The sequence below is a fragment of the Pygocentrus nattereri genome, chromosome 16 (assembly GCF_015220715.1).
Source record: "Pygocentrus nattereri isolate fPygNat1 chromosome 16, fPygNat1.pri, whole genome shotgun sequence".
In the NCBI taxonomy this organism is placed as follows: domain Eukaryota; kingdom Metazoa; phylum Chordata; class Actinopteri; order Characiformes; family Serrasalmidae; genus Pygocentrus; species Pygocentrus nattereri.
Genome location: NC_051226.1, coordinates 19,418,379 through 19,441,679, shown reverse-complemented (window position 1 = coordinate 19,441,679; position 23,301 = coordinate 19,418,379). Strand labels below are relative to the sequence as shown.

Sequence of the window (23,301 nt, the reverse complement as noted above, 5' to 3'; positions counted from 1 at the left end):
TATTTAGTTTTATTGTTTTTCTTTGTTTGTTTTTTTCACTAACACAAGATGTCCATGGCTATCAGTTCAAACTGGACACAGTAGTCCTGTTTCTTCATAGTGTATTAAGCACAGATCTTTTATGACTGGAATGCCATATCTGTTCGTCTGCTCACCTACACAGATCACAGATCAAACATTAGCATTAAAGGGAACTAGATATAGGCCTATATAGTAAAACAATAAGTGGCTAATACTTACGTGATTGTTTCAAAATATTTGATAGAAATATGAAAACACACACACACGTACATCATCTAAACCGCTTATCCTTCTGGGGCTGCTGGAGCCTATCTCATCTGTCATTTGGACGGAAGGCAGGATACACTCTGGGAGTTGAGAAATATGATCGTCGAGAAATATGAAAACAAAAAATGAAAGGATAGTTGACTCTTCAGCTGGCTAACATTCATGTTTTATGGCCTATTCCTTTTCTTTACCTCACATGAACTTTTAGCAACCAACTAAAACATGTTTAAAACAAATGCTGAGCCCTCCTCGAATTGCAAAAGTGAGAAAGTTTTTTTAAGCTCTTAAATTATAAAAAGACACCTAGTGTTTGTATCTCTCCTGCATATGTTTAGTAGTTGCTCCTTTAGTCTAACAGACTCTCATTACATTGTGCATTTATTTAGCTAATAAAGTGATGCTTCTTCTCATCTCCTGCCACAGTGGTCAGATGATATTGTAGTACCCACATCAATGTCCTCCGCTCCTTACCAGCTACAGCCTGGGTGTGAAAAGGACACCGGGAGAACATAGATCAGTCAGTTAAGCTTCAGAAGTCTGGACACCCCTGGTTTCTTGTTTTATCATGTTTCTCCCCATCACCTGCAAAACACCACTAACAGCAGGACAGGGTCAGGACAACATGGCACTGCAACACAAAAAACATGAGTAATGAAGGGTTCAGTCTTGCCTGAATCATGATGGGAAAAACAATAGTCCTAATGAGGCTGCGTTCCGCATTAGTCACCTCTAGTGCTGCTATACAGCACCAGAGCACAGAAGCTGAACGTACTATACAAAGCACCTTCACATAACATACACAAGACATATTGTAAATGCAAACATACATACTATACGCAGCACCTACTGCAAACACAGATAACACACATTACATAATGCAAACACAGATAACACACACATTACATAGTGCAAATATACATAATATACACACTACATACTACAAACACAGATAACACACACATTACATACTGCAAATATACATAATATACACACTACATACTACAAACACAGATAACACACACATTACATACTCCAAATACACATAATGTACACACTACATACTACAAACACAGATAACACACACATTACATACTGCAAATATACATAATGTACACACTACATACTACAAACACAGATAACAAACACATTACATACTGCAAATATACATAATGTACACACTACATACTACAAACACATATAACACACACATTAAATACTGCAAATATACATAATGTACACAACTACATACTACAAACACATATAACACACACATTACATACTGCAAATATACATAATGTACACACTACATACTACAAACACATATAACACACACATTAAATACTGCAAATATACATAATGTACACACTACATACTATAAACACAGATAACACACATTACATAATGCAAACACAGATAACACACATTACATAATGCAAACACAGATAACACACACATTGCATACTGCAAATATACATAATATACACACTACATACTACAAACACAGATAACACACACATTACATACTGCAAATATACATAATGTACACACTACATACTGTAAACACAGATAACACACACATTGCATACTGCAAATATACATAATATACACACTACATACTACAAACACAGATAACACACACATTACATACTGCAAATACACATAATGTACACACTACATACTACAAACACAGATAACACATACATTACATACTGCAAATATACATAATGTACACACTACATACTATAAACACAGATAACACACATATTACATACTGCAAATACACATAATGTACACACTACATACTACAAACACAGATAAAACACACATTACATACTACAAACACAGATAACACACACATTAAATACTGCAAATATACATAATGTACACACTACATACTACAAACACAGATAAAACACACATTACATACTACAAACACAGATAACACACACATTACATACTGCAAATGTACATAATGTACACACTACATACTACAAACACAGATAAAACACACATTACATACTGCAAATATACATAATGTACACACTACATACTACAAACACAGATAAAACACACATTACATACTACAAACACAGATAACACACACATTACATACTGCAAATACACATAATGTACACACTACATACTACAAACACAGATAACACACACATTACATACTGCAAATATACATAATGTACACACTACATACTACAAACACAGATAAAACACACATTACATACTATAAACACAGATAACACACACATTACATACTGCAAATGTACATAATGTACACACTACATACTATAAACACAGATAACACACACATTACATACTGCAAATATACATAATGTACACACTACATACTACAAACACAGATAACACACACATTACATACTGCAAATACACATAATGTACACACTACATACTACAAACACAGATAACACACACATTACATACTGTAAATGTACATAATGTACACACTACATACTATAAACACAGATAACACACACATTACATATTGCAAATACACATAATGTACACACTACATACTATAAACACAGATAACACACACATTAAATACTGCAAATATACATAATGTACACACTACATACTATAAACACAGATAACACACACATTACATACTGCAAATACACATAATGTACACACTACATACTATAAACACAGATAACACACACATTACATACTGCAAATATACATAATGTACACACTACATACTACAAACACAGATAACACACACATTACATACGGCAAACACAGATAACACACACATTACATACTGTAAATGTACATAATGTACACACTACATACTATAAACACAGATAACACACACATTACATACTGCAAATACACATAATGTACACACTACATACTATAAACACAGATAACACACACATTACATACTGCAAATATACATAATGTACACACTACATACTATAAACACAGATAACACACACATTACATACTGCAAATACACATAATGTACACACTACATACTATAAACACAGATAACACACACATTACATACTGCAAATATACATAATGTACACACTACATACTATAAACACAGATAACACACACATTACATACTGCAAATACACATAATGTACACATTACATACTATAAACACAGATAACACACACATTACATACTGCAAATATACATAATGTACACACTACATACTGCAAACACAGATAACACACACATTACATACTGCAAATACACATAATGTACACACTACATACTATAAACACAGATAACACACACATTACATACTGCAAATACACATAATGTACACACTACATACTATAAACACAGATAACACACACATTACATACTGCAAACACAGATAACACACACATTACATACTGCAAATGTACATAATGTACACACTACATACTATAAACACAGATAACACACACATTACATACTGCAAATGTACATAATGTACACACTACATACTATAAACACAGATAACACACACATTACATACTATAAACACAGATAACACACACATTACATACTGCAAATATACATAATGTACAAACTACATACTACAAACACAGATAACACACACATTACATACTGCAAACACAGATAACACACACATTACATACTGCAAATGTACATAATGTACACACTACATACTATAAACACAGATAACACACACATTACATACTGCAAATGCACATAATGTACACACTACATACTATAAACACAGATAACACACACATTACATACTGCAAATGCACATAATGTACACACTACATGCTATAAACACAGATAACACACACACTACATACTGCAAATACAGATTGTATAACTTGCCTATACACCTTATATAATGCAAATACACCTTACAAACTGCAAAAATATATAACATACATATACATATTAAGTACTGTACAAATATCCATATTACAATACTGCAAAAGTTCTATGATTATACATTATAATTATTATTTATTCAATTAATGACTTATTTTAATATATACTCATGTAGATTTTTTTAATATTCTGATTCTGATATATAGTTTGGGTATGAGCATATTATAGCTGCTGTTTAGATTTTATCAGCCTTCATGCAATTAAGATAAATTGTATAAGTTCTAGCCAATTTGAAATACATACCTTTGTGTTCTACTCAATATGCTCAACGTCATATATTTTTGCTAATGTTGTTTATTTTATATCTGAGATGGAGAGAATAAGTAACACATGAACAATATTTATTTTGTAGTTGTATGCATGTTTAAATTTCCAGGTCAAATAACATGTTCTGTTGATTTTCTAAGTGAAAATAAATTAAGACATCCACTACGGAGAGCACACTGATTTTACTGCACCTTTTTTCAATGAATCAATAATGAAACATATTGGAAAAATGTTAAATGTGCCGTAACTCCTGCAAAGGCCACATTTTAGGTTTTATTTGTTCCATAATGTTAAAGTCAGCAAATAAACAGTAATTGTGCATGAAATTGGGCAAAATTGTATTCTCTGTAGAGAATGGTGTTAACTTATTTACAATTTTAAAAATCGATAAAACGTGAAATTTAAAAGGAGAGCCAAAATGTTTGCAGATGAGATGAGAGTATAACTGTATATATTAAATAATAATTCTTATGTTTATTAATAATAACAGTGGCAATAATATCAACAACAACAACTAAACAACAAAAACAACAACAGCAACAACGATAACAGCAGCAACAACAACAACAATAATAATAATAATAATACATGTGGTGTAGTGTATGTAATAATAATGATAGTAGTAGTGCTTTATCAGCAGGTGAGGTCTCACCTTGTCCCTGCAGTGTGAGATTAGCGGTGAGGCAAGAACAGATAACATCTTCTTACAGTGTCTAGCGCTGACACAAATTTAGCACGTATGTAAATATTCACTTTAATGATAAGACGGGTGATAGTGATTAGACAGTCTACAGTGAAGGCCCTCTGTTCCTGTTCTCCATGTTCAGAACAGCTGTCATCTTCTCTTCAGCCCGCTGGAGGAGAAAACTGCATATGATTATGAGCTTTATTGGTACGTTAAGTTTGATTCACTTCTACTGCCAACATCACCCCAAACACGAAGTCAGTTTGACACTCCAACATACAGTCATTTGCAAAAGTCTGTGCACCCCTGGTCAACTGGTATATTTGTTGCTGATTTTCTAAGTGTAAATAAGTTAACATTACTTATACAGGGACAAATACACTTAAATGTGGAATTCTGTGCATTTTTAAACACAATTTCTTTTTATTTGCTGAGATGGGAGGAGCTATTACCTCTGAATTTACAAGGTGGACCAACAAAGCAGGAGCGTCTAATAGAGTGGAAAGTGAGTGGGCAGTTTTCAAACTCATACCAGAGCAACACACACTAACATGCCAGTGTCAGTGCCACTGCAGTGCTGAGAATGATCCAACACTGTGAGTGTCCTGTGGGGATCCTGTGGGGGTCATGATTATAAAAGAACAGGGTAAGAGGGGGCTAACAAAGTATGCAGAGAAACAGATATACTACAGTTTGTAAGTGCAGAACTACAAAGGCCACCTATATGATATGTACAATAGAACCCATTAAGTACAGTGACAGTTCTTTTATCGCACAAGTCAAAGAAGCAGGAGAACACAAGGTGCAACTTTAATGAATTTAAGGGACCTGTGATCTACGAGGTTGGACAGTCCTGCTCTCGGCTCATGCTGCTCAGGGGTTACAGTTTCTCTCTTACTTTTGCCACAAGAGCATCGGTGCCCTGTTCAGATAATCCATCATCCCTGGGAACAGGATGATGTAGTCATGGAGGTTTTCATGATGGGATGGTCCGGAACCCGGCTTCTGTAGCTCCGGCATGAAAATGGTTTTCTTGTATTTTTCTGCACCACTCTGGTTATTGCTGTCAGACTGTCTCCATATGGATGCAATCTTGTGGATACTGGTGGACATCTGGCTGTGTGGAGGGGCTCCCTCTGAACTGGGTTCAGCCCCATCATACTGTCCACTGTCATCCTCTACTCTTTGATACTGTCCGTTTATTCCATCCCCTGGTTTGGTGAAAAATCCTTTGCTGTATTCTTTGTTGTATCAGATGTGCAGGTCCTTTGGAGCTCATTCTGGTCATTCTCATGTTCACATCCCAGAGATGTGAAAATGACCCCTACATCTAGCTTAGATTCTGCAGATTCCACATACGTGCACAACACTTATGTACTGCAGTAAGAAATAGATTCACTGTGAGCCTAAATACAAAGGTAGCACAAGGGTTAATGCTACGGGTTAATGTCAAATGAACTGAAAAGAGAGTGCGAATCGATGGTTAGGTCTCAAATGAACAGCATAAAACTGATGATGATATGGTGACGACTGTAAATAATTCACTCACATTCATGGAAGACGTGTCCTTCACCGAGTTTTCTTTTAATTCTCTTTCAATCATCAGATTCTTCCACTCAGGGAAGGGGGCTGATACAAAACCAACATAACAAAATGTTCTTCTGCACTTTGTGTGTAATTACACATTTCCACCACACAGGTCCCCCAATTCAGCTTTAAGCAAGCTACTTTCATGTAAAAAACACCCTACTAAACGGATTACTGACATTACGGTATTGGCATCTACTAAAATATCACAGCTGTAAGCAGGACAAGAGATGGTCTGGGTGAAAATGTTATATATAATAAAATAATAGACAATATAGGAGTGTTGACAAATTCTGTTCTGATTTTTTTCATTCACAGCCGCTAGATGGTGCTGTGGTAGCGGACTGAAAACGCCAAAGGGAACAGCAGAGAACCTACAGAACACAACCACTTTACTAAACGCTCTTTAATCTGGAATACCAGAGACACCTGTCACAGAAAAAAAGTTTACTCTCTGAAAAATGATGCACGGGCAATACTTTATTGGTAAGTCAACCGCTAAATGGTCCATTTTATTCACACTCACGTTCTATTCACAATTTTCTACTTAAATATAAAAGGCCTATTGAAATTAGCACAAAGGAATTACAGTAACAGAAGGTATTCCTGAGGGTATGCCTCACAACAGATAAAACAATATCAACCTTTGATTAACATAATAATTAACACAAGTGAAGAATTGTTTAATAATAGATGTGTTAGAGACCTGTATATTTCAAGATGTATACCTGCAATGCATTCTCAGTGGGCTTTGAAAATTTGTTATTGATTGGAACGTGGTAGGGATCTTATCTAAGGAATATGCACCAAGTAACAAGGACAAAGAAATCACATGTAAAATCGTTCATAAATATACTCCTGCAACAGTCTCAGTATACAACCTAGAAGTGAATGATTTATGTGCATTTTGTGGTGAAAACAATAAACACACTGAGCATGTGTTCTGCAACTGTAGCCATACAAAGCCTAATAGCTTTTGAAATGATGTAATGAAGGATATTTGACATAAAATAAACATTAAGAATAGAAATGATATTTTGTTATACAGACCGCAATAAGATGGCCTATTTAATTCATCTATTCATTTTTCTTGATCAACATTTTATTCATAAAATGAAATGGACAAATAGAATCCCAAATTACAATTTATTTACAACTATGTCGCCTCAATTCAATATGTGTACTGTAAAAAAAATCAAAAAGGGGAAATTGATTAACATAAATGATGAACATAAATTTCAATTTGCTTGAAGAAACATTGTTATTCATTCATATTTCAATTGTATTTCTTTTTTGTGAAATACTGTTATACTGTTACATTGCTATCTTACGCAATACGTACCTTCTACAATCTAAAGCACGGAATCAACTGAAAATGCATCAATAATAATAAGCAAAAAACCCTTTTGGCAACCCCTTTTGGCCGAGCATGCTTTCATATATATATGAAATTTGACGTTATATATAGTTTTCTATACCAGTTTTTTGTATTAATACTCATATTTATACTTTAATGTACTACTGGCAAGATCATGTTTACTTGATCAAATTGAATTTCTAATTTCTTGAATTTCTAATTGAAAATATTGATTAAAAGATAAAAAGGCCCTGAAGTCTTAAAGTCTTTGAACGACTACAACTCCCATGAACCCGTGCAAAACGGCATGTCCCAGAAGCACTTGCGCTTTTTCGTCCCCCTCAGAGCTCTTTCCTGTCTTACTTGGTTGTTACTCCATTCGCTTCAGCAGCGGCAAAATGTCTGGGATCCTTCGGGGAATCGCGCGAATTCGCACAGCTCCGGCTCTTCGGGGGTCAAACATCACCCAGCGATCAAATCTAGCCTCAAAGCCGGCAAAAGACCCCTTGGGGGCAGCGGTAAGTGCTGTGTTAGTATTAATGTGACCCTGAGCGGTCTGTGCTCGGCCTGCAGTTAGACAGGCAGCAATGGAGCCTAACCTTTAGCTCAAAACGCATGTAGCCGGGACGTTTGCATATCGGCGGCAAAATTAACGTTCTTCTTGTGGTTGATGGACGTCAATTACGCGTACAGATTTAATATTAAATAACTGGATCGCGTTTGTCCCCTTGATAAGCTAGAAGTGTTAGCTGTAACGTTACCGTCAACGTAAAGTTAGCCTAGCCATTTAGCTGCACTCTATGTAAAGGTCAGTTCGCTAAGTCTTCCCATCTTAGCTAGTAATATTTCTGCCCTCGAACTAGCTTAAACCATGCCGTTTGTTTAGTAGCTTGACTGCCTTAAACATTATCGACTCATACACGACACTCCATTTTTCTAAATCTTGTTAGTTAGCTTAGCTAGGTGAGCTAAGGTTACCGTAAGCAGGTCCCAGGTAAGCGTCGCTATTTTAGATGTTTTATGTTTTGAGAGATGCTTGTTGGTTCAAGTTAACGTTAATAACCTTTACACTTTTTTGTACCTACAATTAATCTATTTTTTTCCAAAATAAAACGACCCAGTTTTTTGCAGAATTTACGCAAGATTACTACCGGCTACAGAAAATGTATATTTATTTATAAATTAAATTTTGACAGTTTTAATGATTGGCTGACTTATTTCTTTCTCGCGGATTTGTCTTATTTCTATGATCCATCACATTTAAAGTGATCCTGATCCTGACTTTCCTCCTTTAAAGCGTATTCTGATTTTTGTTACACCGCCGGGCAGTGGAAGAATGCCTTATTTCTGGTTCATGTTGATTTTACTTTAACTGTTGAACTACTGTGCAAAAGTCTTAGGCACGTAATTAAATTCTTTACAACCAAGTGTAAGTGGTTTTGCTTGTAAAAACATATCTTTAGAATATATTCAGATAAACCACATAAGACACATTAAAAAGTGAATACTGTGCTGTCAAAGATTAGTTAAATACTATAGATTTGTTTAATCACCAGCACACTTGATTTTACATAGTGCAGTATTGATTAACCAAGGCAGGCATTTACTTGTAACTACAAACAGGACTGTACTACAACACACAGAGGTTTTTGAAATGGTTAAATGCATTCACATAGTTTCTTACTGTACTTAAAAATTGTGTTTATTTTAACATTTAACATTTTTCTGAGCAAGTAAATGCTCAGTTAACTAGATTTTTAAATCACACAGTATTGTACCTCACCTATGTTATTTATAGCAGTGTTTCTCAACCAGTGCCCTGCATTATGTTGTTCCCTTCTCCCAACATGCCTGATCCAACCAGTCAGCTCCGTAACTGCCAAACATTGAGTTAAAGTAGTTGTGTTAAAAACAGAAAAAGCACTGAAATGTGCATCTGTGCATATCCATCTACTTTGTTCCATTTAATTATGAAGATTTAAAGGAACAAATACTTTGCTCATTCATGTTATTGGAAAGCACCTGGTCTGACTTGTGTATGTGCTCATGCAGGAGACAGTATTCAGCCTGGCTGTGTTTTCCCTGGCAATTCTGGCTCCATCTGGATGGGTCCTGGCCAACCTGGAGAGCTACAAAAAGAAGGCATAATCCTGTTGTCATGGCCCGAAAAGAGATCTCTACATCCCTTGTCACTGGGGACCAACGTCTTGTCTTTAACCCACCTGTAACAAGAAAGGACTCATGAGCCATCCATCTAGCGCTCCATCATGAAGCAGTTTACCCTCTTCCAGGCCACTCCTACATGTCAGTCAACCAGTGGGCTTCATAATGAGTTGTTGTAATGGGTGTTTTTCTTTTTAAGGATATTGTTACACACTTAAAATAAACTGTTATTTAAATCCAAAATCGTGTCAGCACATTTTATTTTGAGTTTGGCCACTGATAGTGATGCAGAAATGCATGTTTACTATCAACCAATCTTGCTTGTTGTGCTTGTGGAGCACGAGTGTAAGTTGTAAGGCTGCCACAGTAAACATGCTTAAACGTCTTTCCTGCATAGATAAATATTCGGCTGTGAAACATGTTATCTTGGCATAAGAACAATGGGAGTTAGAACGGTTGAGTTTATTATTATTAAGGGAAAACTAAGTTTCAGAAAATGAAGGCTTTGCTGTGCGAAATTGAGTTTCTCCGTAAGTCACATGACAGGAAATAATTGGAGGCAACATGGCGGAGGAAGAACAACAACAAGAGGGAATGGCTCAGAAAGAAGTTGATGGTGAGCAGAATTTTTACCGGGCTTGGTTCAGTTTATGGTCTTGAATCGAGCCTCCAGAAGTCATCGTGTTTTGTTTATTATTTTCGATATGGGTGAACGAAACAGTTTGAAGAGAGGAGCGGGCAGCGCCAAGCATCTGCCCAGAAGCTAACTGGCTAATACGGGGATTGCTAACGTTAACGACTCGGCAGTGGCTTCCCAAACAAATTTTAGCCTCAGCCCAAATCGGCGTATCCTATATGTGTACGAGTCATTTCAGTCTTACAGCTAAACACCACGATGAGTCCGCTTTATTTAGCGTTATAGTAGTTTTCAGGGTGGCATTTGTTTTTGTCGCGGACCTGACAGGTCCTTTTTCCCAATGCAGGATTCTTCCGTTCGCCGAAATGATGCTACGGCGGAGCCTATTGTGTAGCGTTGTGTTGTGTTTAGTGATTTAGTGATTAGCTGTGTAGTAGGAGGTTGTATTTTGTAGTTGTTCGTTCTAGTAGCATTCACCAGTTACTCACCTTTTAGCTGTTAAATTGTGAATATGCCACTTTTAAACCATGTACAGGTGGACGCGAATTTAGCCAAAGGTATACATTGAAACTCTTCTAAATTTACGCCAGCTTCAAATTGAACCGCTCGTGTTTTTCACGTAAAGTTCTTCGTTAAATCTGATAACGTACTGCACATGCAACTTTAAAGGCAGAACTTCCGTTACCAGACTCGTTTTGGGTTTCTCTTTTTGAACAGTCAGTTTTATTGTTTTTTCCCCCAGACCATTCCCTGTTCTCCCCCGTTTTATACCCCAACCATATGCTTTGTTTCATCCTTCCAGTCACAAATAAACTCATTTTCCACTCCTCCAGATTTAACCTGAGGCTGCTCTCAAACGTCAGGGTCAGCTGTAGCCAGTAAGCAGCCTGTCCCTGTTGTCCCCCCTCACACACACAGACACTAATAGCAGGCCATGTAGTAACAGAACTCAGTGAACACCTCCACACTTTTATTCCCCAGGGGTTCACCCCAACACCACCTGTATAATATAAATGTGTCGGGCATGAACAGTGTGAAGTCATTCAAAATGTTTTACTTTATATGTTCACAGAAAATCAGCAAAGGCCAGTGAATCTGAGGTTGAAATAAGTGAAATAATAAATTGCATAATTTTTTCTTTTGGTAAACAATGAAAATGGGTAACAAGCCCAAACAATACACAAGGGCTAATAATAGAACAAATTACAAAAGTTGGGAAATACAAAGCCAACATCAACTTCCCTCAAAAATGCATTAATTGACCTCAGTAAATGCATACTGAATCAAAGAATGCCTTAAATATTCGCTTGGGAATATTTACTGAGCAGCTTACGAGCAGCACAGCAGAGCGGCTTTTGATCACATCTCTCTAACTGATCTAAGGTCATGTGCCAAACCACACACTTCTGTACCTCACCTGTCACACTACTGAGTGCACTTCTAATGGCTTATGCTTTATTCTTACACACTAATTAGTGTGCTTGTATGCAATTTGGGACAGAGCACTAGTAACGAAATATCAGCTGTTTATATTGAAACTTTATTTTGCTGTCAGCGACTACTCAAATCAAGGCAGTACACTCAAATATACCAATTAATGTGCTTTATAAATTAAAAGTAAAAATACACAAATAATAAACGTGTTTTACTGTCGTAGCTGGATCTGTTATGACTTTGCTATCTCTTTACAAACTGCCAGCACTGCTGAATGAACTTGAAGTTGCCAACTAAAATGGCAGCAGTTCGATTGTGACTTCATTGGAATGCCATAAATTGCCTAAATAAACTGCATACAGTTAAGTTGTAAATAGTTTGATGTGAGGTAAATCTTAAATGAAATGATGCATCAAAACCAATGTTATTGTATTTTCGTAATCACAGTAATAACATATAAAATATAAAAATATATATAAAAATTTTTTTTCTAATTATTAGTAATAATAAAGACTCATGGTTGTATCATGCCTAACAAAACAGGCTTTATTTTGGTCAAGTATTTACAGCTGTGGTGTCAAAAACAGTTTAGCGATTTACAAGCTTAAACATACAGTAATAGATTCAAGCCTGGGTTTGTGCCCAGGGGCTTCTGGCCACATGGCTCAGGGTAGTAATTATATCTGTCCTCAGGCCTCTCATCCTGTCATATTCTGTACATGAACATATTCAATGAAAAGATTGTGTGAGTAAAATAAAGAAACTTAGTGTTTAGTGTAGGGCCTGTATTCATCATGTTCAAAGGCATTTTCAATGGCGATAAAGGATCATGAGTATTAAAATAACAGAGCTTCCTAGAGAAAAGTAAAGTAAAAAAAAGGATGCGAAGAAAAGGGGGGGGGGGTGGTTGGCTACGAAGACACTTGAACTATGTTGAGCCCCTGCATGCACATTTTGTTCAATTAATCTGTTACCTGCCAGGGTTGTAGGTGTGCTTGAGCAGGGGATTCGCAAGACTGCAGCCCTGTGTGATCAGAGTTCGTCTTTTTCTTTTGCCCGGTTTTCAAAATCTAAATTCTGATTGAATATGAAATATGAAAAAACAAGATTGAGTATGAATGTCTGGTCCTTTGTTTATAAATAATAAAAGAGTAGCAGATACACTCATTTTTTTATGTTTACAGGATTGAATTGTCTTGCATATGATGAAGCTATAATTGCACAACAAGATAGGATTCAGCAAGAGGTAAAATCTGTTCTCTAATTTGGATCTCTTGTGTTAATTGTAGAATTTCTAAAACATGAGTTGAAGCTTTTTGAGTGGGGGTAAAACTCATGTGCCTGTTCCTTGATTACCGTTTAATTCCAGATTGCCACCAGCATTCCCCTTGTGTCAGACCGACAGGACCTATCTATACTTAAGCAAGAATATGCTGAAGATGACATCATTTACCAGCAAAAAATAAGGGTAAGAAAGCCATGCAAAGTAATATGCTTGTACTTTTCTAGGTAGACCAAACATCTTTTTGGGTTGGTTTCTTATTAATCATGTGACAGTCTGCATTGTTTGATGTATTTTATTTCAAAGAAAACAGTAATATTATGTATTGATTTAATTATTATTTACTACCACTTACGAAATGTGTAGGTGAAAGAGAAGTATAAAGAATAAATTTATTTGTGTTGTTTTATCAACAGGATTTGCAAAAGAAGTACTCATTTATACGTAAGACACGACCAGATGGGAACTGCTTCTACAGAGCATTTGGGTTCTCATACTTGGAGTCTTTGCTGGACGATAACAAGGAACTGCGCAGGTAATCCTCTATCTTGGCTACAATTAGACTGCTATTGAAAGAGTCATGAAGGAGCTTTTGTCTCTATGTAAGTCTATATGTAACTATATATCGTAAAGTATATATATATATATATATATATATATATATATATATATATATGCAGTAAATTCCAAATGATTGTAGACATCTGTCATCACCTGAAATCAAGGGTATTAAAATCTAAATGGCTGTCTTTGCTGCAGTAACAGCTTCTATTCTTCTAAGAAGGCTTTACACTAGATGTTGTAACATGCTGTGAGGTTTTGATTGCATTTAATCACAAAAGCATTAATATGGTCAGGTACTGGTGTTGGATAATCAGCTCTGGATCACAAACTCCACTTTAACTTCTCTGAAAGGTATTGGTTGGTGCTCCATCACTCCAGACAATACAATTCCACTTCTCCACAGCCCAATGCTGGGGGGCTTTATACCTCTTTAGCTCATGCTTGACATTAGGCATTGTGATTTTAGGCAAGAACATCTCATTATATTGGTGTTTTTGTATGGAGGTTAAAGAAATGTGCAAAGTTGAACACCTTTGTCAGTAATAGGTATGCCTTAAAGTATCTAAATTCAAGTAGCTGAATATGGGGTGTCTGCAAACTTTTGGACATGTAATATATCTCTCAGAGTTCATCATATTTAGGTCATTATGCTTGCCTGTAGGTTTAAAGCCATTGCTGCCAAGAGTAAACTGGACCTAGTGAGTCAAGGCTTCACAGAATTCACCATTGAAGATTTTCACAACACGGTAAAAAAGTCACTTCTTCATTGATTATGGATAGCAGATGGTGTGCAGGTTTTACACTAGTATTGTATAGAGACTTGAATGAATTTTTTCAGCAAATGGGTTTGTATGACTGGCTCGCATTTTCTCAGAACAAGCCTGAGACCCAGTTATTTTGATCCTGGGTCATACTTAAATCTGAAATGTGACAGGGTTTCCTTTTCCAACTGGTACTTCTAGTTCATGACCTGATTGAGGTGTGCGATAAGCAGCCCTCTGTAGGTGAGCTGCTCAGCTCCTTCAACGAGCAGAGTGTGTCTGATTTACCTAGTGGTGTATCTGCGGCTGTGACCTCGGCTTCCTGCAGAGAGAGGAGGACTTCTTCCAGCACTTATAGAGGGTGGCCGAACTGTCCGAGAGTTCTGCCAGGCAGGTGAGACAACTAGCACTCCTCATCATCTTTCAGACTAACAGTTTTAGTGAAGATAACTTTCACCGATCAGGAATGGTATAAAGTGATAGTTTGGTGAAAAAATATATACAACATTTTCCCTTTATCCCATGTGTAGTTGAACAGTCAAGCCAGTCTGATGTCTTGGATGTTTACTACATTTGTTTTACTCTAAAATTATGAGGCGACTTTAGCTAATACATAATGATATGTAAAAAAAAAAGCTTATTCTTCACACATGCATAAATTATTATGCGCATGCTTAATATAGCGTTGAGTTGTTAGTAATCTCAAATAGCCAACTCATGTGGTTTGTGACACTGCAACATACGGAAAGATAGTCAGTCAGTCAGTCAGTCAGTCCAGTCAGTCAGTCAGTCTGTCTGTCTGTCTGTCCTGTCTATTGATCCTGGAGGAAATGCTGCAATCTATGAAATCGACAAAATTACAGGCATATTCAGGCTTTATACAGGGCTTTTTATATATCTATGTAAATGTTTTTGTTCCTTTTATAAGATAAACAGTATGTTATACAGATTTTAGAATATCATAACCATAGGCTGTTGAGATTACTTAATTGACATGGTTTCAGGCAAATATTGTGATTAGGCCTGCGGTTTGCATCATTGTAATTGGTAGGGTATAAGGCTGCAGTGAGGTTAATTTTGAATTATTGCTTGAATTCTTACATGTGATGTTGTTTTATTACTATTTTTTGGCATTGTCCTCCAGAAGATGAAATATTAATATCAGAGTGTCTTCTCTCTGCTTGACCAGGAGGTGGAGCCAATGTCCAAAGAGAGTGACCACATCCACATCATAGCTTTAGCTCAGGCACTGAACGTGTGCATACTGGTGGAGTACATGGACCGAGGGGAAGGAGGGACAGTCAACCACCACATCTTCCCTGAGGATGGTGACCCCAAGATTTTCCTGCTCTACCGGCCAGGCCACTATGACATTCTGTACAAGTAGCTGCTCGGGATCTGTAGCTGGCCAAGTCTCTCCTAGCTCATAGTGCTGTGGCTCATGCTTGACTTCAATGCTGTGAAACGTGAATTTGAGAGCCCAGCACTCGATCTTACCATCTCTTCTCAGCACCCAAAGACAGAGTCGACAGATTCTGTGATTTCAGACACTGGACATTGTACAGTTCTTTTTTTTGTATAACTCCAAACCCTTCTCTTATTCAGTTCTCTTATGTTTATCATACATTGGATTTTTTTTCTGGGTGAAATACTGTGTTTTATTATAGAAGTTGTGTTCATTATGATGTTTGAGTGTAAGAATAAACAGTTTGCAGTAGGCATTTTTTTTTCCAACCTGGTGTTGTTATTTTATGTGAATTTCAGGTAAAACCACAAGACCTCAGTAAAGTTACATTATGTGGTTGAAAATGGTTTATCCGATTACATGATTGCATGTACTGTATGCTGAGCAGTTCACATGAGAGCTGTGAAGAAGTCTGCCACTTCACCAGGTTTCTGTTCCACCAGTTTTGCAGAGGTACAGAACGATGGAGGAATAAATACCTCTGGATTTTCTATCCCGATGACGATGTCAAAGAAGCTAGGGACAGAAATGAGGAGGAGTTAGTATAAAGCGCAAAATGATTAAAAATGCACTCAACCTGTGCTTTACTGCTGTTCTGACTGATGATCTGGCTCAATTATTGTCAATCTCTTTTAATCTACTTCTTTTTTTTGTCCAGTAGTTTACGTTCAACGGATACTCCATTTTAAATTGTAGAAATTATTTGGTTTAACAGAGGAGTCAATCTATCACCCAGATTCAGATTAACCATAAACGATTTCTGTTTCATCAATTATATCTCGATTAAAGGGTAGGATTAATACTGTAGTCTGTCACTAGATATTATGCACTGTCTTAGTATTATTACATTATAAACAATGGCCATGTGGCTGTACTTCACAAGAACAGCTTGATTAAATTACTCAGTTGCGTGTTGATGCCAAGTCATATGGCAGTGTTTCTCACATCACTCCTCTGGGCCTCAAGCTGGATTATGTATTTGGTTAATAATCAGCTCATCATCAAGTCTTTCATATTACATTAGATATAATTCAACAATACCACATCTATGTGATGCAGAAGGAGATCTGCTGAAAAAGCACTGAAAAATAGAACATGATGATGTGCTGAGAACATAATTCAACAATACAGAGGATTCTAATACAAAGTTAAAGCCATTGATGACGTCTACCTCGAACATATGTCCTCAATTAAAGCTCATACCGAATAATACCTTTAATAAATGGGGAGAAGCAATACTCTGGATCTTGTATGAAAAGTACTGCATGCTTTTGTCCATTAATCCTACCTCAAACTCAAGATTCAGCTCAAGATGGATAACAGCCCTGTAAAACTGAAACAAACCCCTTCTGTGTCTCCACTGGCTATATAATCCTCAAGATAATCATATTATAAAGCTTACAGCCAGTCTTCTGTTGTAAATGAAATAGCAAATTGGGATTCCTGTTTCCTTTCCTTGTTTCATTGCATTTTTGTAAAACCCCTACTTTAGCTTGTTTAGAACACCAACCTCAAAAGCATGTGGCCCTTTTTGCTCAATGCTGTACAGAGTGGTGACAGGAATGCAGCCAAACTCTGTGAAGGTCATGGAGTAGTTTGCTAGAAAAGAGGCAACAATTAATTGAGGTAAGAGCAGCTATAGTGACTAACCAGATTTCATGGATGATCAACATATGATGTACAGTGGTAGGAGGTAACCTGGGGTCAAACTGAAAATATCTCAAGGGGGTAGTGGGGTGGAGGTGGTTATGGGCTATAAATATATATATATAATAAAGCAATATTTTCATTTTAATTTTTGTCCTTTAATCCTAATTGGATGCCAGTTTTACAAGGAACATGATTTTTGTTGATTTATTACATTCGAATATGATTCTATTTGTTACTGATGGTGACACCACCTGGTTTTGCTTTGCTTGTTTGCTTACAAATCTCAGTGTTGAGCTTTGGCTTTAGCTTTGTGCCCAAAAGGTAAGATGGCATCTAACACAATTTCCTTGCTTCCAGATTCTGAATGTATTAAGAAGTTCCTCTGCAGTTCTTTAGGATGCTTGAGGAGTTGAACTGGTCTCTTTTTTTACTCCCACTCCAGTTGTTTGCTAGGCTAAGTCTTGTTTTAGGTTACTCTACCCCCCTCTGGAGATGTGCAGTGTAAATGTTCAGTTACCCTTAATCTCAGCAATTGATCCCTCCCAGTTGTTGACCAGGATGCCCTGTGCAGGAGCAGAGAGGCTTCCTATGACGAACTGAGCTTTGTGCTGGGCATCAATGGGAATCTCAATGGGAATAAAGGCAGCACTGAAAGGCACCTTAGTACAGCTTTTGTTGTGGTAACTGATCTCGTAGTAGAACCTCTGAGAAGATAAGAACATACACTTTGAGTGCTGGAGTTGAATTAAGCACAAATTATTTCCAAATGGTCTGAATCCTGGAATTTAAAGGTCAATCTAGCCAGACAACCCACAACTAATCCGTGTCTAACAATCCATAGTCCGCCCACAAGCAGGTTATTTCATAGCAACTGTTGCGAAGTTGGACAAGCTTTACAGAATGAGAATTTGCACGCAAATCAATTAAATTTTTTTTACTTAAATACTATACTATAATGAGTATTATTCATTTCAAATAATAATCATTTCATAAGCATATAAAAAAGGGCATTACCATGTTGACAAATTCATTACAGTCATTTCCAAACGTCTGCGTTTTTAACCCTCTATTGGATGAATTATTACTTAAACATGATAAAAATGTTTTAATGTGTTTTTTGTTATTTAAAATTGCTTAAAGAATGGAAATATTTGAAAAAATATATTTATTTTATATATTTATAAATTTAAAATAAAAAATAACCATAAAATCGTAATTTTTCTCTAAAAACATCATTTTTTTAAAAAACGAGACCAAACAAATCCAAATTATACTCAGAAAAAACCTATGACCTACTATTCACAAACATTGTAAATTAATACATTTTCAATTAGTATGTGGAGTAAATGGTAATAACAACATCATACTAAGAATTCCTGGTCATGTGATGTCATAAATTATTTGTCCTTTCAAAGTAAAAGACCTTTTTCGCAGTTAAATAGGACAGAGATTTTATATTACTGCTTTTTAGTAAAATTGTGAAAGTAATTGTTGTCATATCAGCCGTATCATATCATTGCAACACAGTGCAAGAGAGAGTTAATTAGCCATGAGGGTCATCACAGGCCAACATAATAGTGTATCACTCTTAACCTAGAAACTCAACACTATGTAGTGATTGTAAACAGGATGCTATAATTTCTCATTAGATTGAATTTTTGCTATGACCTGTAAAGCTTGCCCTACCTGGCAACAGTTCCTATGAATGAACACATTTGTTCATTTGACATGTTCACAGTTTACAGAGTAGATGACCTGATCACAGGTTTCTCAGTGTAGTAGATGGCATTTCTCTCAATACTCTTTTGTACCTCTCTATAGAGCATAAGTACGTCCACAAACACATTGTGGGTGCCTTCTTTTCCAGATGCGATCACACGAATCCTCTGTTCCACTGCGTCATAGTAGAACTGCTCAAACACCAATGACTTTCCCTCAGGGGACACCTGCATTAGAAAGAAATGGTTAGGAGAGCCCATCTCACTGATATTACAGCTAGCAGGTTAGCATCACACATATGGGTCCCCATGCAACAGGCCCACTGACGTACCACCACTAATTTTCCCTCAAGGTATGGTGGAGCCTCTGCAAAGAGAGAAGAGAAACAGGAAACAGTTCAGAAAAAATGACAGGACAGTATTTGTGGCGTCCATCTTTAAAACCTCTTATACCAAAGGCCACCTTTACAGACATCATTTCACATATAATGTGCTGATAACTGTCAAAGGAAATTTATACTGTTCTGTCCCTGCAACTGAAATGGCCACAGTGTTGTTTCACACCTCTTGTTTCTCTTCTATAAATGAATTTTTTTAAGGATTCACACATGCAAGAACACAGTTTTTACTTTTTTATAGATTTAAAGTTAACTTGAAATCAAAATAGATTTTGTTTACCATGTTTGTTCATGCCCCTTATCATATTAGGCTTGGTTCATCATAGCATAGCATTTGTCTCCGAGTTTTGATTATGTCACAGTGCACTAGTGGGCAGGGAGAAGTAATATTAATCCATAATAGCTTGTTTAACCACCTCTTTCCGCTACCATCGCCTATTATTGAGTGAAAATGCTCAACTAGATCAGAGACTCTCCCTGATACAGAGTTTTACTTGGAAATACACCACAGCATGGAAGGAAAAGGTGTAATGATTTCCAGTTCAAGGAAAATAAATGCCCATGTGGTTGGTATAGCATGGTGGGTAATTCTGTTGCCCTTCATGCAACAAACTGTGGCTTAAGTCTCTACCTGGATGAGCACACCATGCTACACTAATAACAGTCCTTGGGCAAGACTCCTGATGCTTCATTTGTCTGCCTCTGTAACAATGATGTAAAAGTATGTTGCTTTGGGTAAGAATGTTTGCTGAATGTAAATGTTTAAATAAGGGCCTACCTGATATACTGATCAGCTGACAATATCATATATCAAGACCCCTTGATTGACCTGTATTAAAAGCACCAATATTTTGACTTATTTATTTACTTTTGTATTGGAACAGATACCTGTAAAATGAAGAGTTAATGGTTTTAACACTCCTATGCTAGTTTTCATAGAGGCTTCTATTGGCAGTGCAGTACCGTGTGGTTAAAAATCTGATCTGATCATGCATGCTGTCACCATTTCCACTGCCACATAGATTGTACTGTATTTGAGTACTTGTGCTGAATTTGGTTACTCTTCTTGCTGGGGTAACAAATGTACTGAACTGGAACTTATGGGTGGAGCTAGAAATAGTCAGACCAGTGATTGGTCAAATGCAATTGTCAAGTGGTGACAGAGGTGACAGAGGTGACATTGCTGCTGCTGTTGTTTGTGTTTAATGTTAATGCTAGATTCATGTGAGAAATCATATGACCATACAAGCTATAGGGAGTTCCATCTACTTTTACGTTGTGTTATGCAGTGCAAAACTGACCTGAAATGTCTGCAATGCAGATCTTTTGAAAGAGAAACTGTAAAATAATACAGCATTGTGGTTTTCTGCTAAATCACTCTGTACTTTTCAACACATTCACAGTTTCATTCCAAAAATTTCACAAATTCAACTTTAAACTTGTAAAATACAAAAAAATAGAGTAATTTATAGAAATCAACAAAATGGTTAAGAATGTTGGGGAACTCCACCCTCTGTTAGTTCATACTATTTGAGATTAAGAAAATTTGAATTGAATATAATTTTAAAATATAATTCATGGTTGACGACATGATTAAATGCACTGTTTAACCCCTGAAAATCTCAGGCTTATTAGATGCTAAGGCTTATCTACAGGGATTCCAATGCAAACTATTCTTAGGTTATATAAGTATATAATAAAACTTTGGGCCTGCTGGTGCTCTGGCTTTTTAAGGGGTTAACTATTTGAGTCTATTTCATTTTTTACCAAAATAAATTGTATCAGCCTATATTATTGGTTATCACTGGTTAGCATATCATTTTTAGCTCCATAAAATCAGTATCAGTCACAAAATGTATACATTTAATATGTAAATTTGTTGTGCCCTTGTTGAAAAAGATCACAGGTGGCACATGAAAGTACATAATATCATAAGAAAATGTGGGCACAAATGGCTTAACATGATTAAAATCAGAATCAGAATCTCTTCTTATAACAACCGATTGTGTATCAATTGTTTAGATTGATTTGCTCAGTGATTGTTGTCCTCATGTATGTTTTTAAGCTGTAACTTGAACCGGTCTGCATTAATGCTCAAGCAAAGAGAGACGAGATTTTGTTGTCCGACTTACTGCAGGGCTGCGGTTTCTGAGCGAGGACACTGAGCAGCACACTCAGGCTGACCGCGAGCAGCAGGAGGGAATGCATGCTTTCAGGAGAGATCCAGGAGAATTGAGAAAGTGCAGCAGCAGCAGCAGCAGGGTTATGACTGTTCTCTGAATGCTGAGAGGATTTATACTGTCAGCTCCAGTCCAGCACTCTCCACGTTTTCCCTGTCTCCTGCACACTAGCCATTTCCTGTACAGCCTGGCTTAGCTCTTAGATATAATGGATTTTAGCTGATTATTAACTAATTCTTATGTTCTTTTGAATCAGAATGCAAGTAAACAGCAGTTTCTAAAATGACCACACAGATTCCTTCTCAAAACTCATCTTAAACCTTTCAAGCTAAATGAAATGAAGTAGAGGCCTTCCTTCTGATTTCATGTCCAAGCATGTCACATCTGTTTGTGTATTTGCTTTTTCCATGTCATATCTGTACACATCTCTGGGTGCATGTTACTGGCAGGTGCGTACAAGGAATTGCAGATGGCACCAGATAAAATTTGAACTGGAGTGACCAATCCATTGAGTCATATGACTATGAGATCATGGTTGATTCATTTATTTATTTAACGTAGAGACAAAGTTCAACTGCAAATGCTGGTCATATGACTGTTTACAACTATAGTGCTGAAGTCATTGTTTCTTGCAGTATTTACCCCTTGGACTCTAAAGGTTTCCTCTGGCATAAAACACAGAAATAGGAGCTATTGAGTAGTCAGAATTAAAATAGATGAGTGCGCAATAAAGGGGCTCAAGGGGTTAATGTCACTGTGATGTCTTTTTGAAAGCATAATTCATTTAATTCTGAGGTTTTTGATTTTCATCTTATTAGCCTGCATTCACTGATCCTGGACATGTCACATACCTTAAAATATGTTTAAAATTTGATAACAGAAGAAAGACAGTATTAAAGCCGTTCATCCGAAACTTGGTGGTGGTTCACTTTTTGGAAGATACATCAGGAAGCTTCAACGTG

At 36.5% G+C, this 23,301-nt stretch overlaps 3 protein-coding genes across 4 annotated transcripts; 2 read left to right on the top strand and 1 right to left on the bottom strand.

Moving 5' to 3' along the window:
* The first annotated feature begins 8,412 nt into the window (after positions 1 to 8,412).
* Positions 8,413 to 10,493, top strand: LOC108427943 (cytochrome c oxidase subunit 8B, mitochondrial). Its single transcript, XM_017698532.2, has 2 exons — positions 8,413 to 8,605; positions 10,140 to 10,493. Exons 1-2 carry the CDS (start codon positions 8,486 to 8,488, stop codon positions 10,233 to 10,235), a joined length of 216 nt encoding a protein of 71 aa, XP_017554021.1. The 5' UTR covers positions 8,413 to 8,485; the 3' UTR covers positions 10,236 to 10,493.
* A 269-nt stretch (positions 10,494 to 10,762) lies between these two features.
* On the top strand, positions 10,763 to 16,662 carry otub1a (OTU deubiquitinase, ubiquitin aldehyde binding 1a). The gene is given in 10 exon segments (XM_037546039.1): positions 10,763 to 10,866; positions 13,506 to 13,567; positions 13,691 to 13,789; positions 14,020 to 14,138; positions 14,829 to 14,913; positions 15,102 to 15,212; positions 15,214 to 15,236; positions 15,238 to 15,278; positions 15,281 to 15,318; positions 16,115 to 16,662. Coding segments are annotated over 10 exon segments (831 nt in total). The 5' UTR covers positions 10,763 to 10,814; the 3' UTR covers positions 16,316 to 16,662.
* On the bottom strand, positions 16,650 to 22,456 carry epdl2 (ependymin-like 2). 2 transcript variants are annotated; one of them, XM_037546038.1, is made up of 6 exons: positions 22,292 to 22,456; positions 20,094 to 20,128; positions 19,855 to 19,989; positions 18,561 to 18,747; positions 17,906 to 17,992; positions 16,650 to 16,913 (listed from the first exon to the last, which is right to left on the bottom strand). In XM_037546038.1, exons 1-6 carry the CDS (start codon positions 22,365 to 22,367, stop codon positions 16,783 to 16,785), a joined length of 651 nt encoding a protein of 216 aa, XP_037401935.1. In that variant the 5' UTR covers positions 22,368 to 22,456; the 3' UTR covers positions 16,650 to 16,782. The 2 variants fall into 2 exon arrangements, with proteins under 2 accessions (XP_037401935.1, XP_017554212.2); XM_017698723.2 differs by having other exon boundaries at positions 16,650 to 16,909; positions 17,904 to 17,992; positions 22,292 to 22,450.
* Between the last annotated feature and the right edge of the window lie 845 nt (positions 22,457 to 23,301).

Coding starts and splice junctions, on each gene's coding strand:
- LOC108427943 (XM_017698532.2), top strand. CDS start 8,486: ATGTCTGGGATCCTTCGGGGAATCGCGCGAATTCGCACAGCTCCGGCT. Junction 8,606..10,139: donor AAGACCCCTTGGGGGCAGCG/GTAAGTGCTGTG, acceptor GTGCTCATGCAG/GAGACAGTATTCAGCCTGGC.
- epdl2 (XM_037546038.1), bottom strand. CDS start 22,367: ATGCATTCCCTCCTGCTGCTCGCGGTCAGCCTGAGTGTGCTGCTCAGT. Junction 18,748..19,854: donor TACTTATGCTCTATAGAGAG/GTACAAAAGAGT, acceptor TTATCTTCTCAG/AGGTTCTACTACGAGATCAG. Junction 17,993..18,560: donor ATCAATTGCTGAGATTAAGG/GTAACTGAACAT, acceptor CCTCTTTTCTAG/CAAACTACTCCATGACCTTC.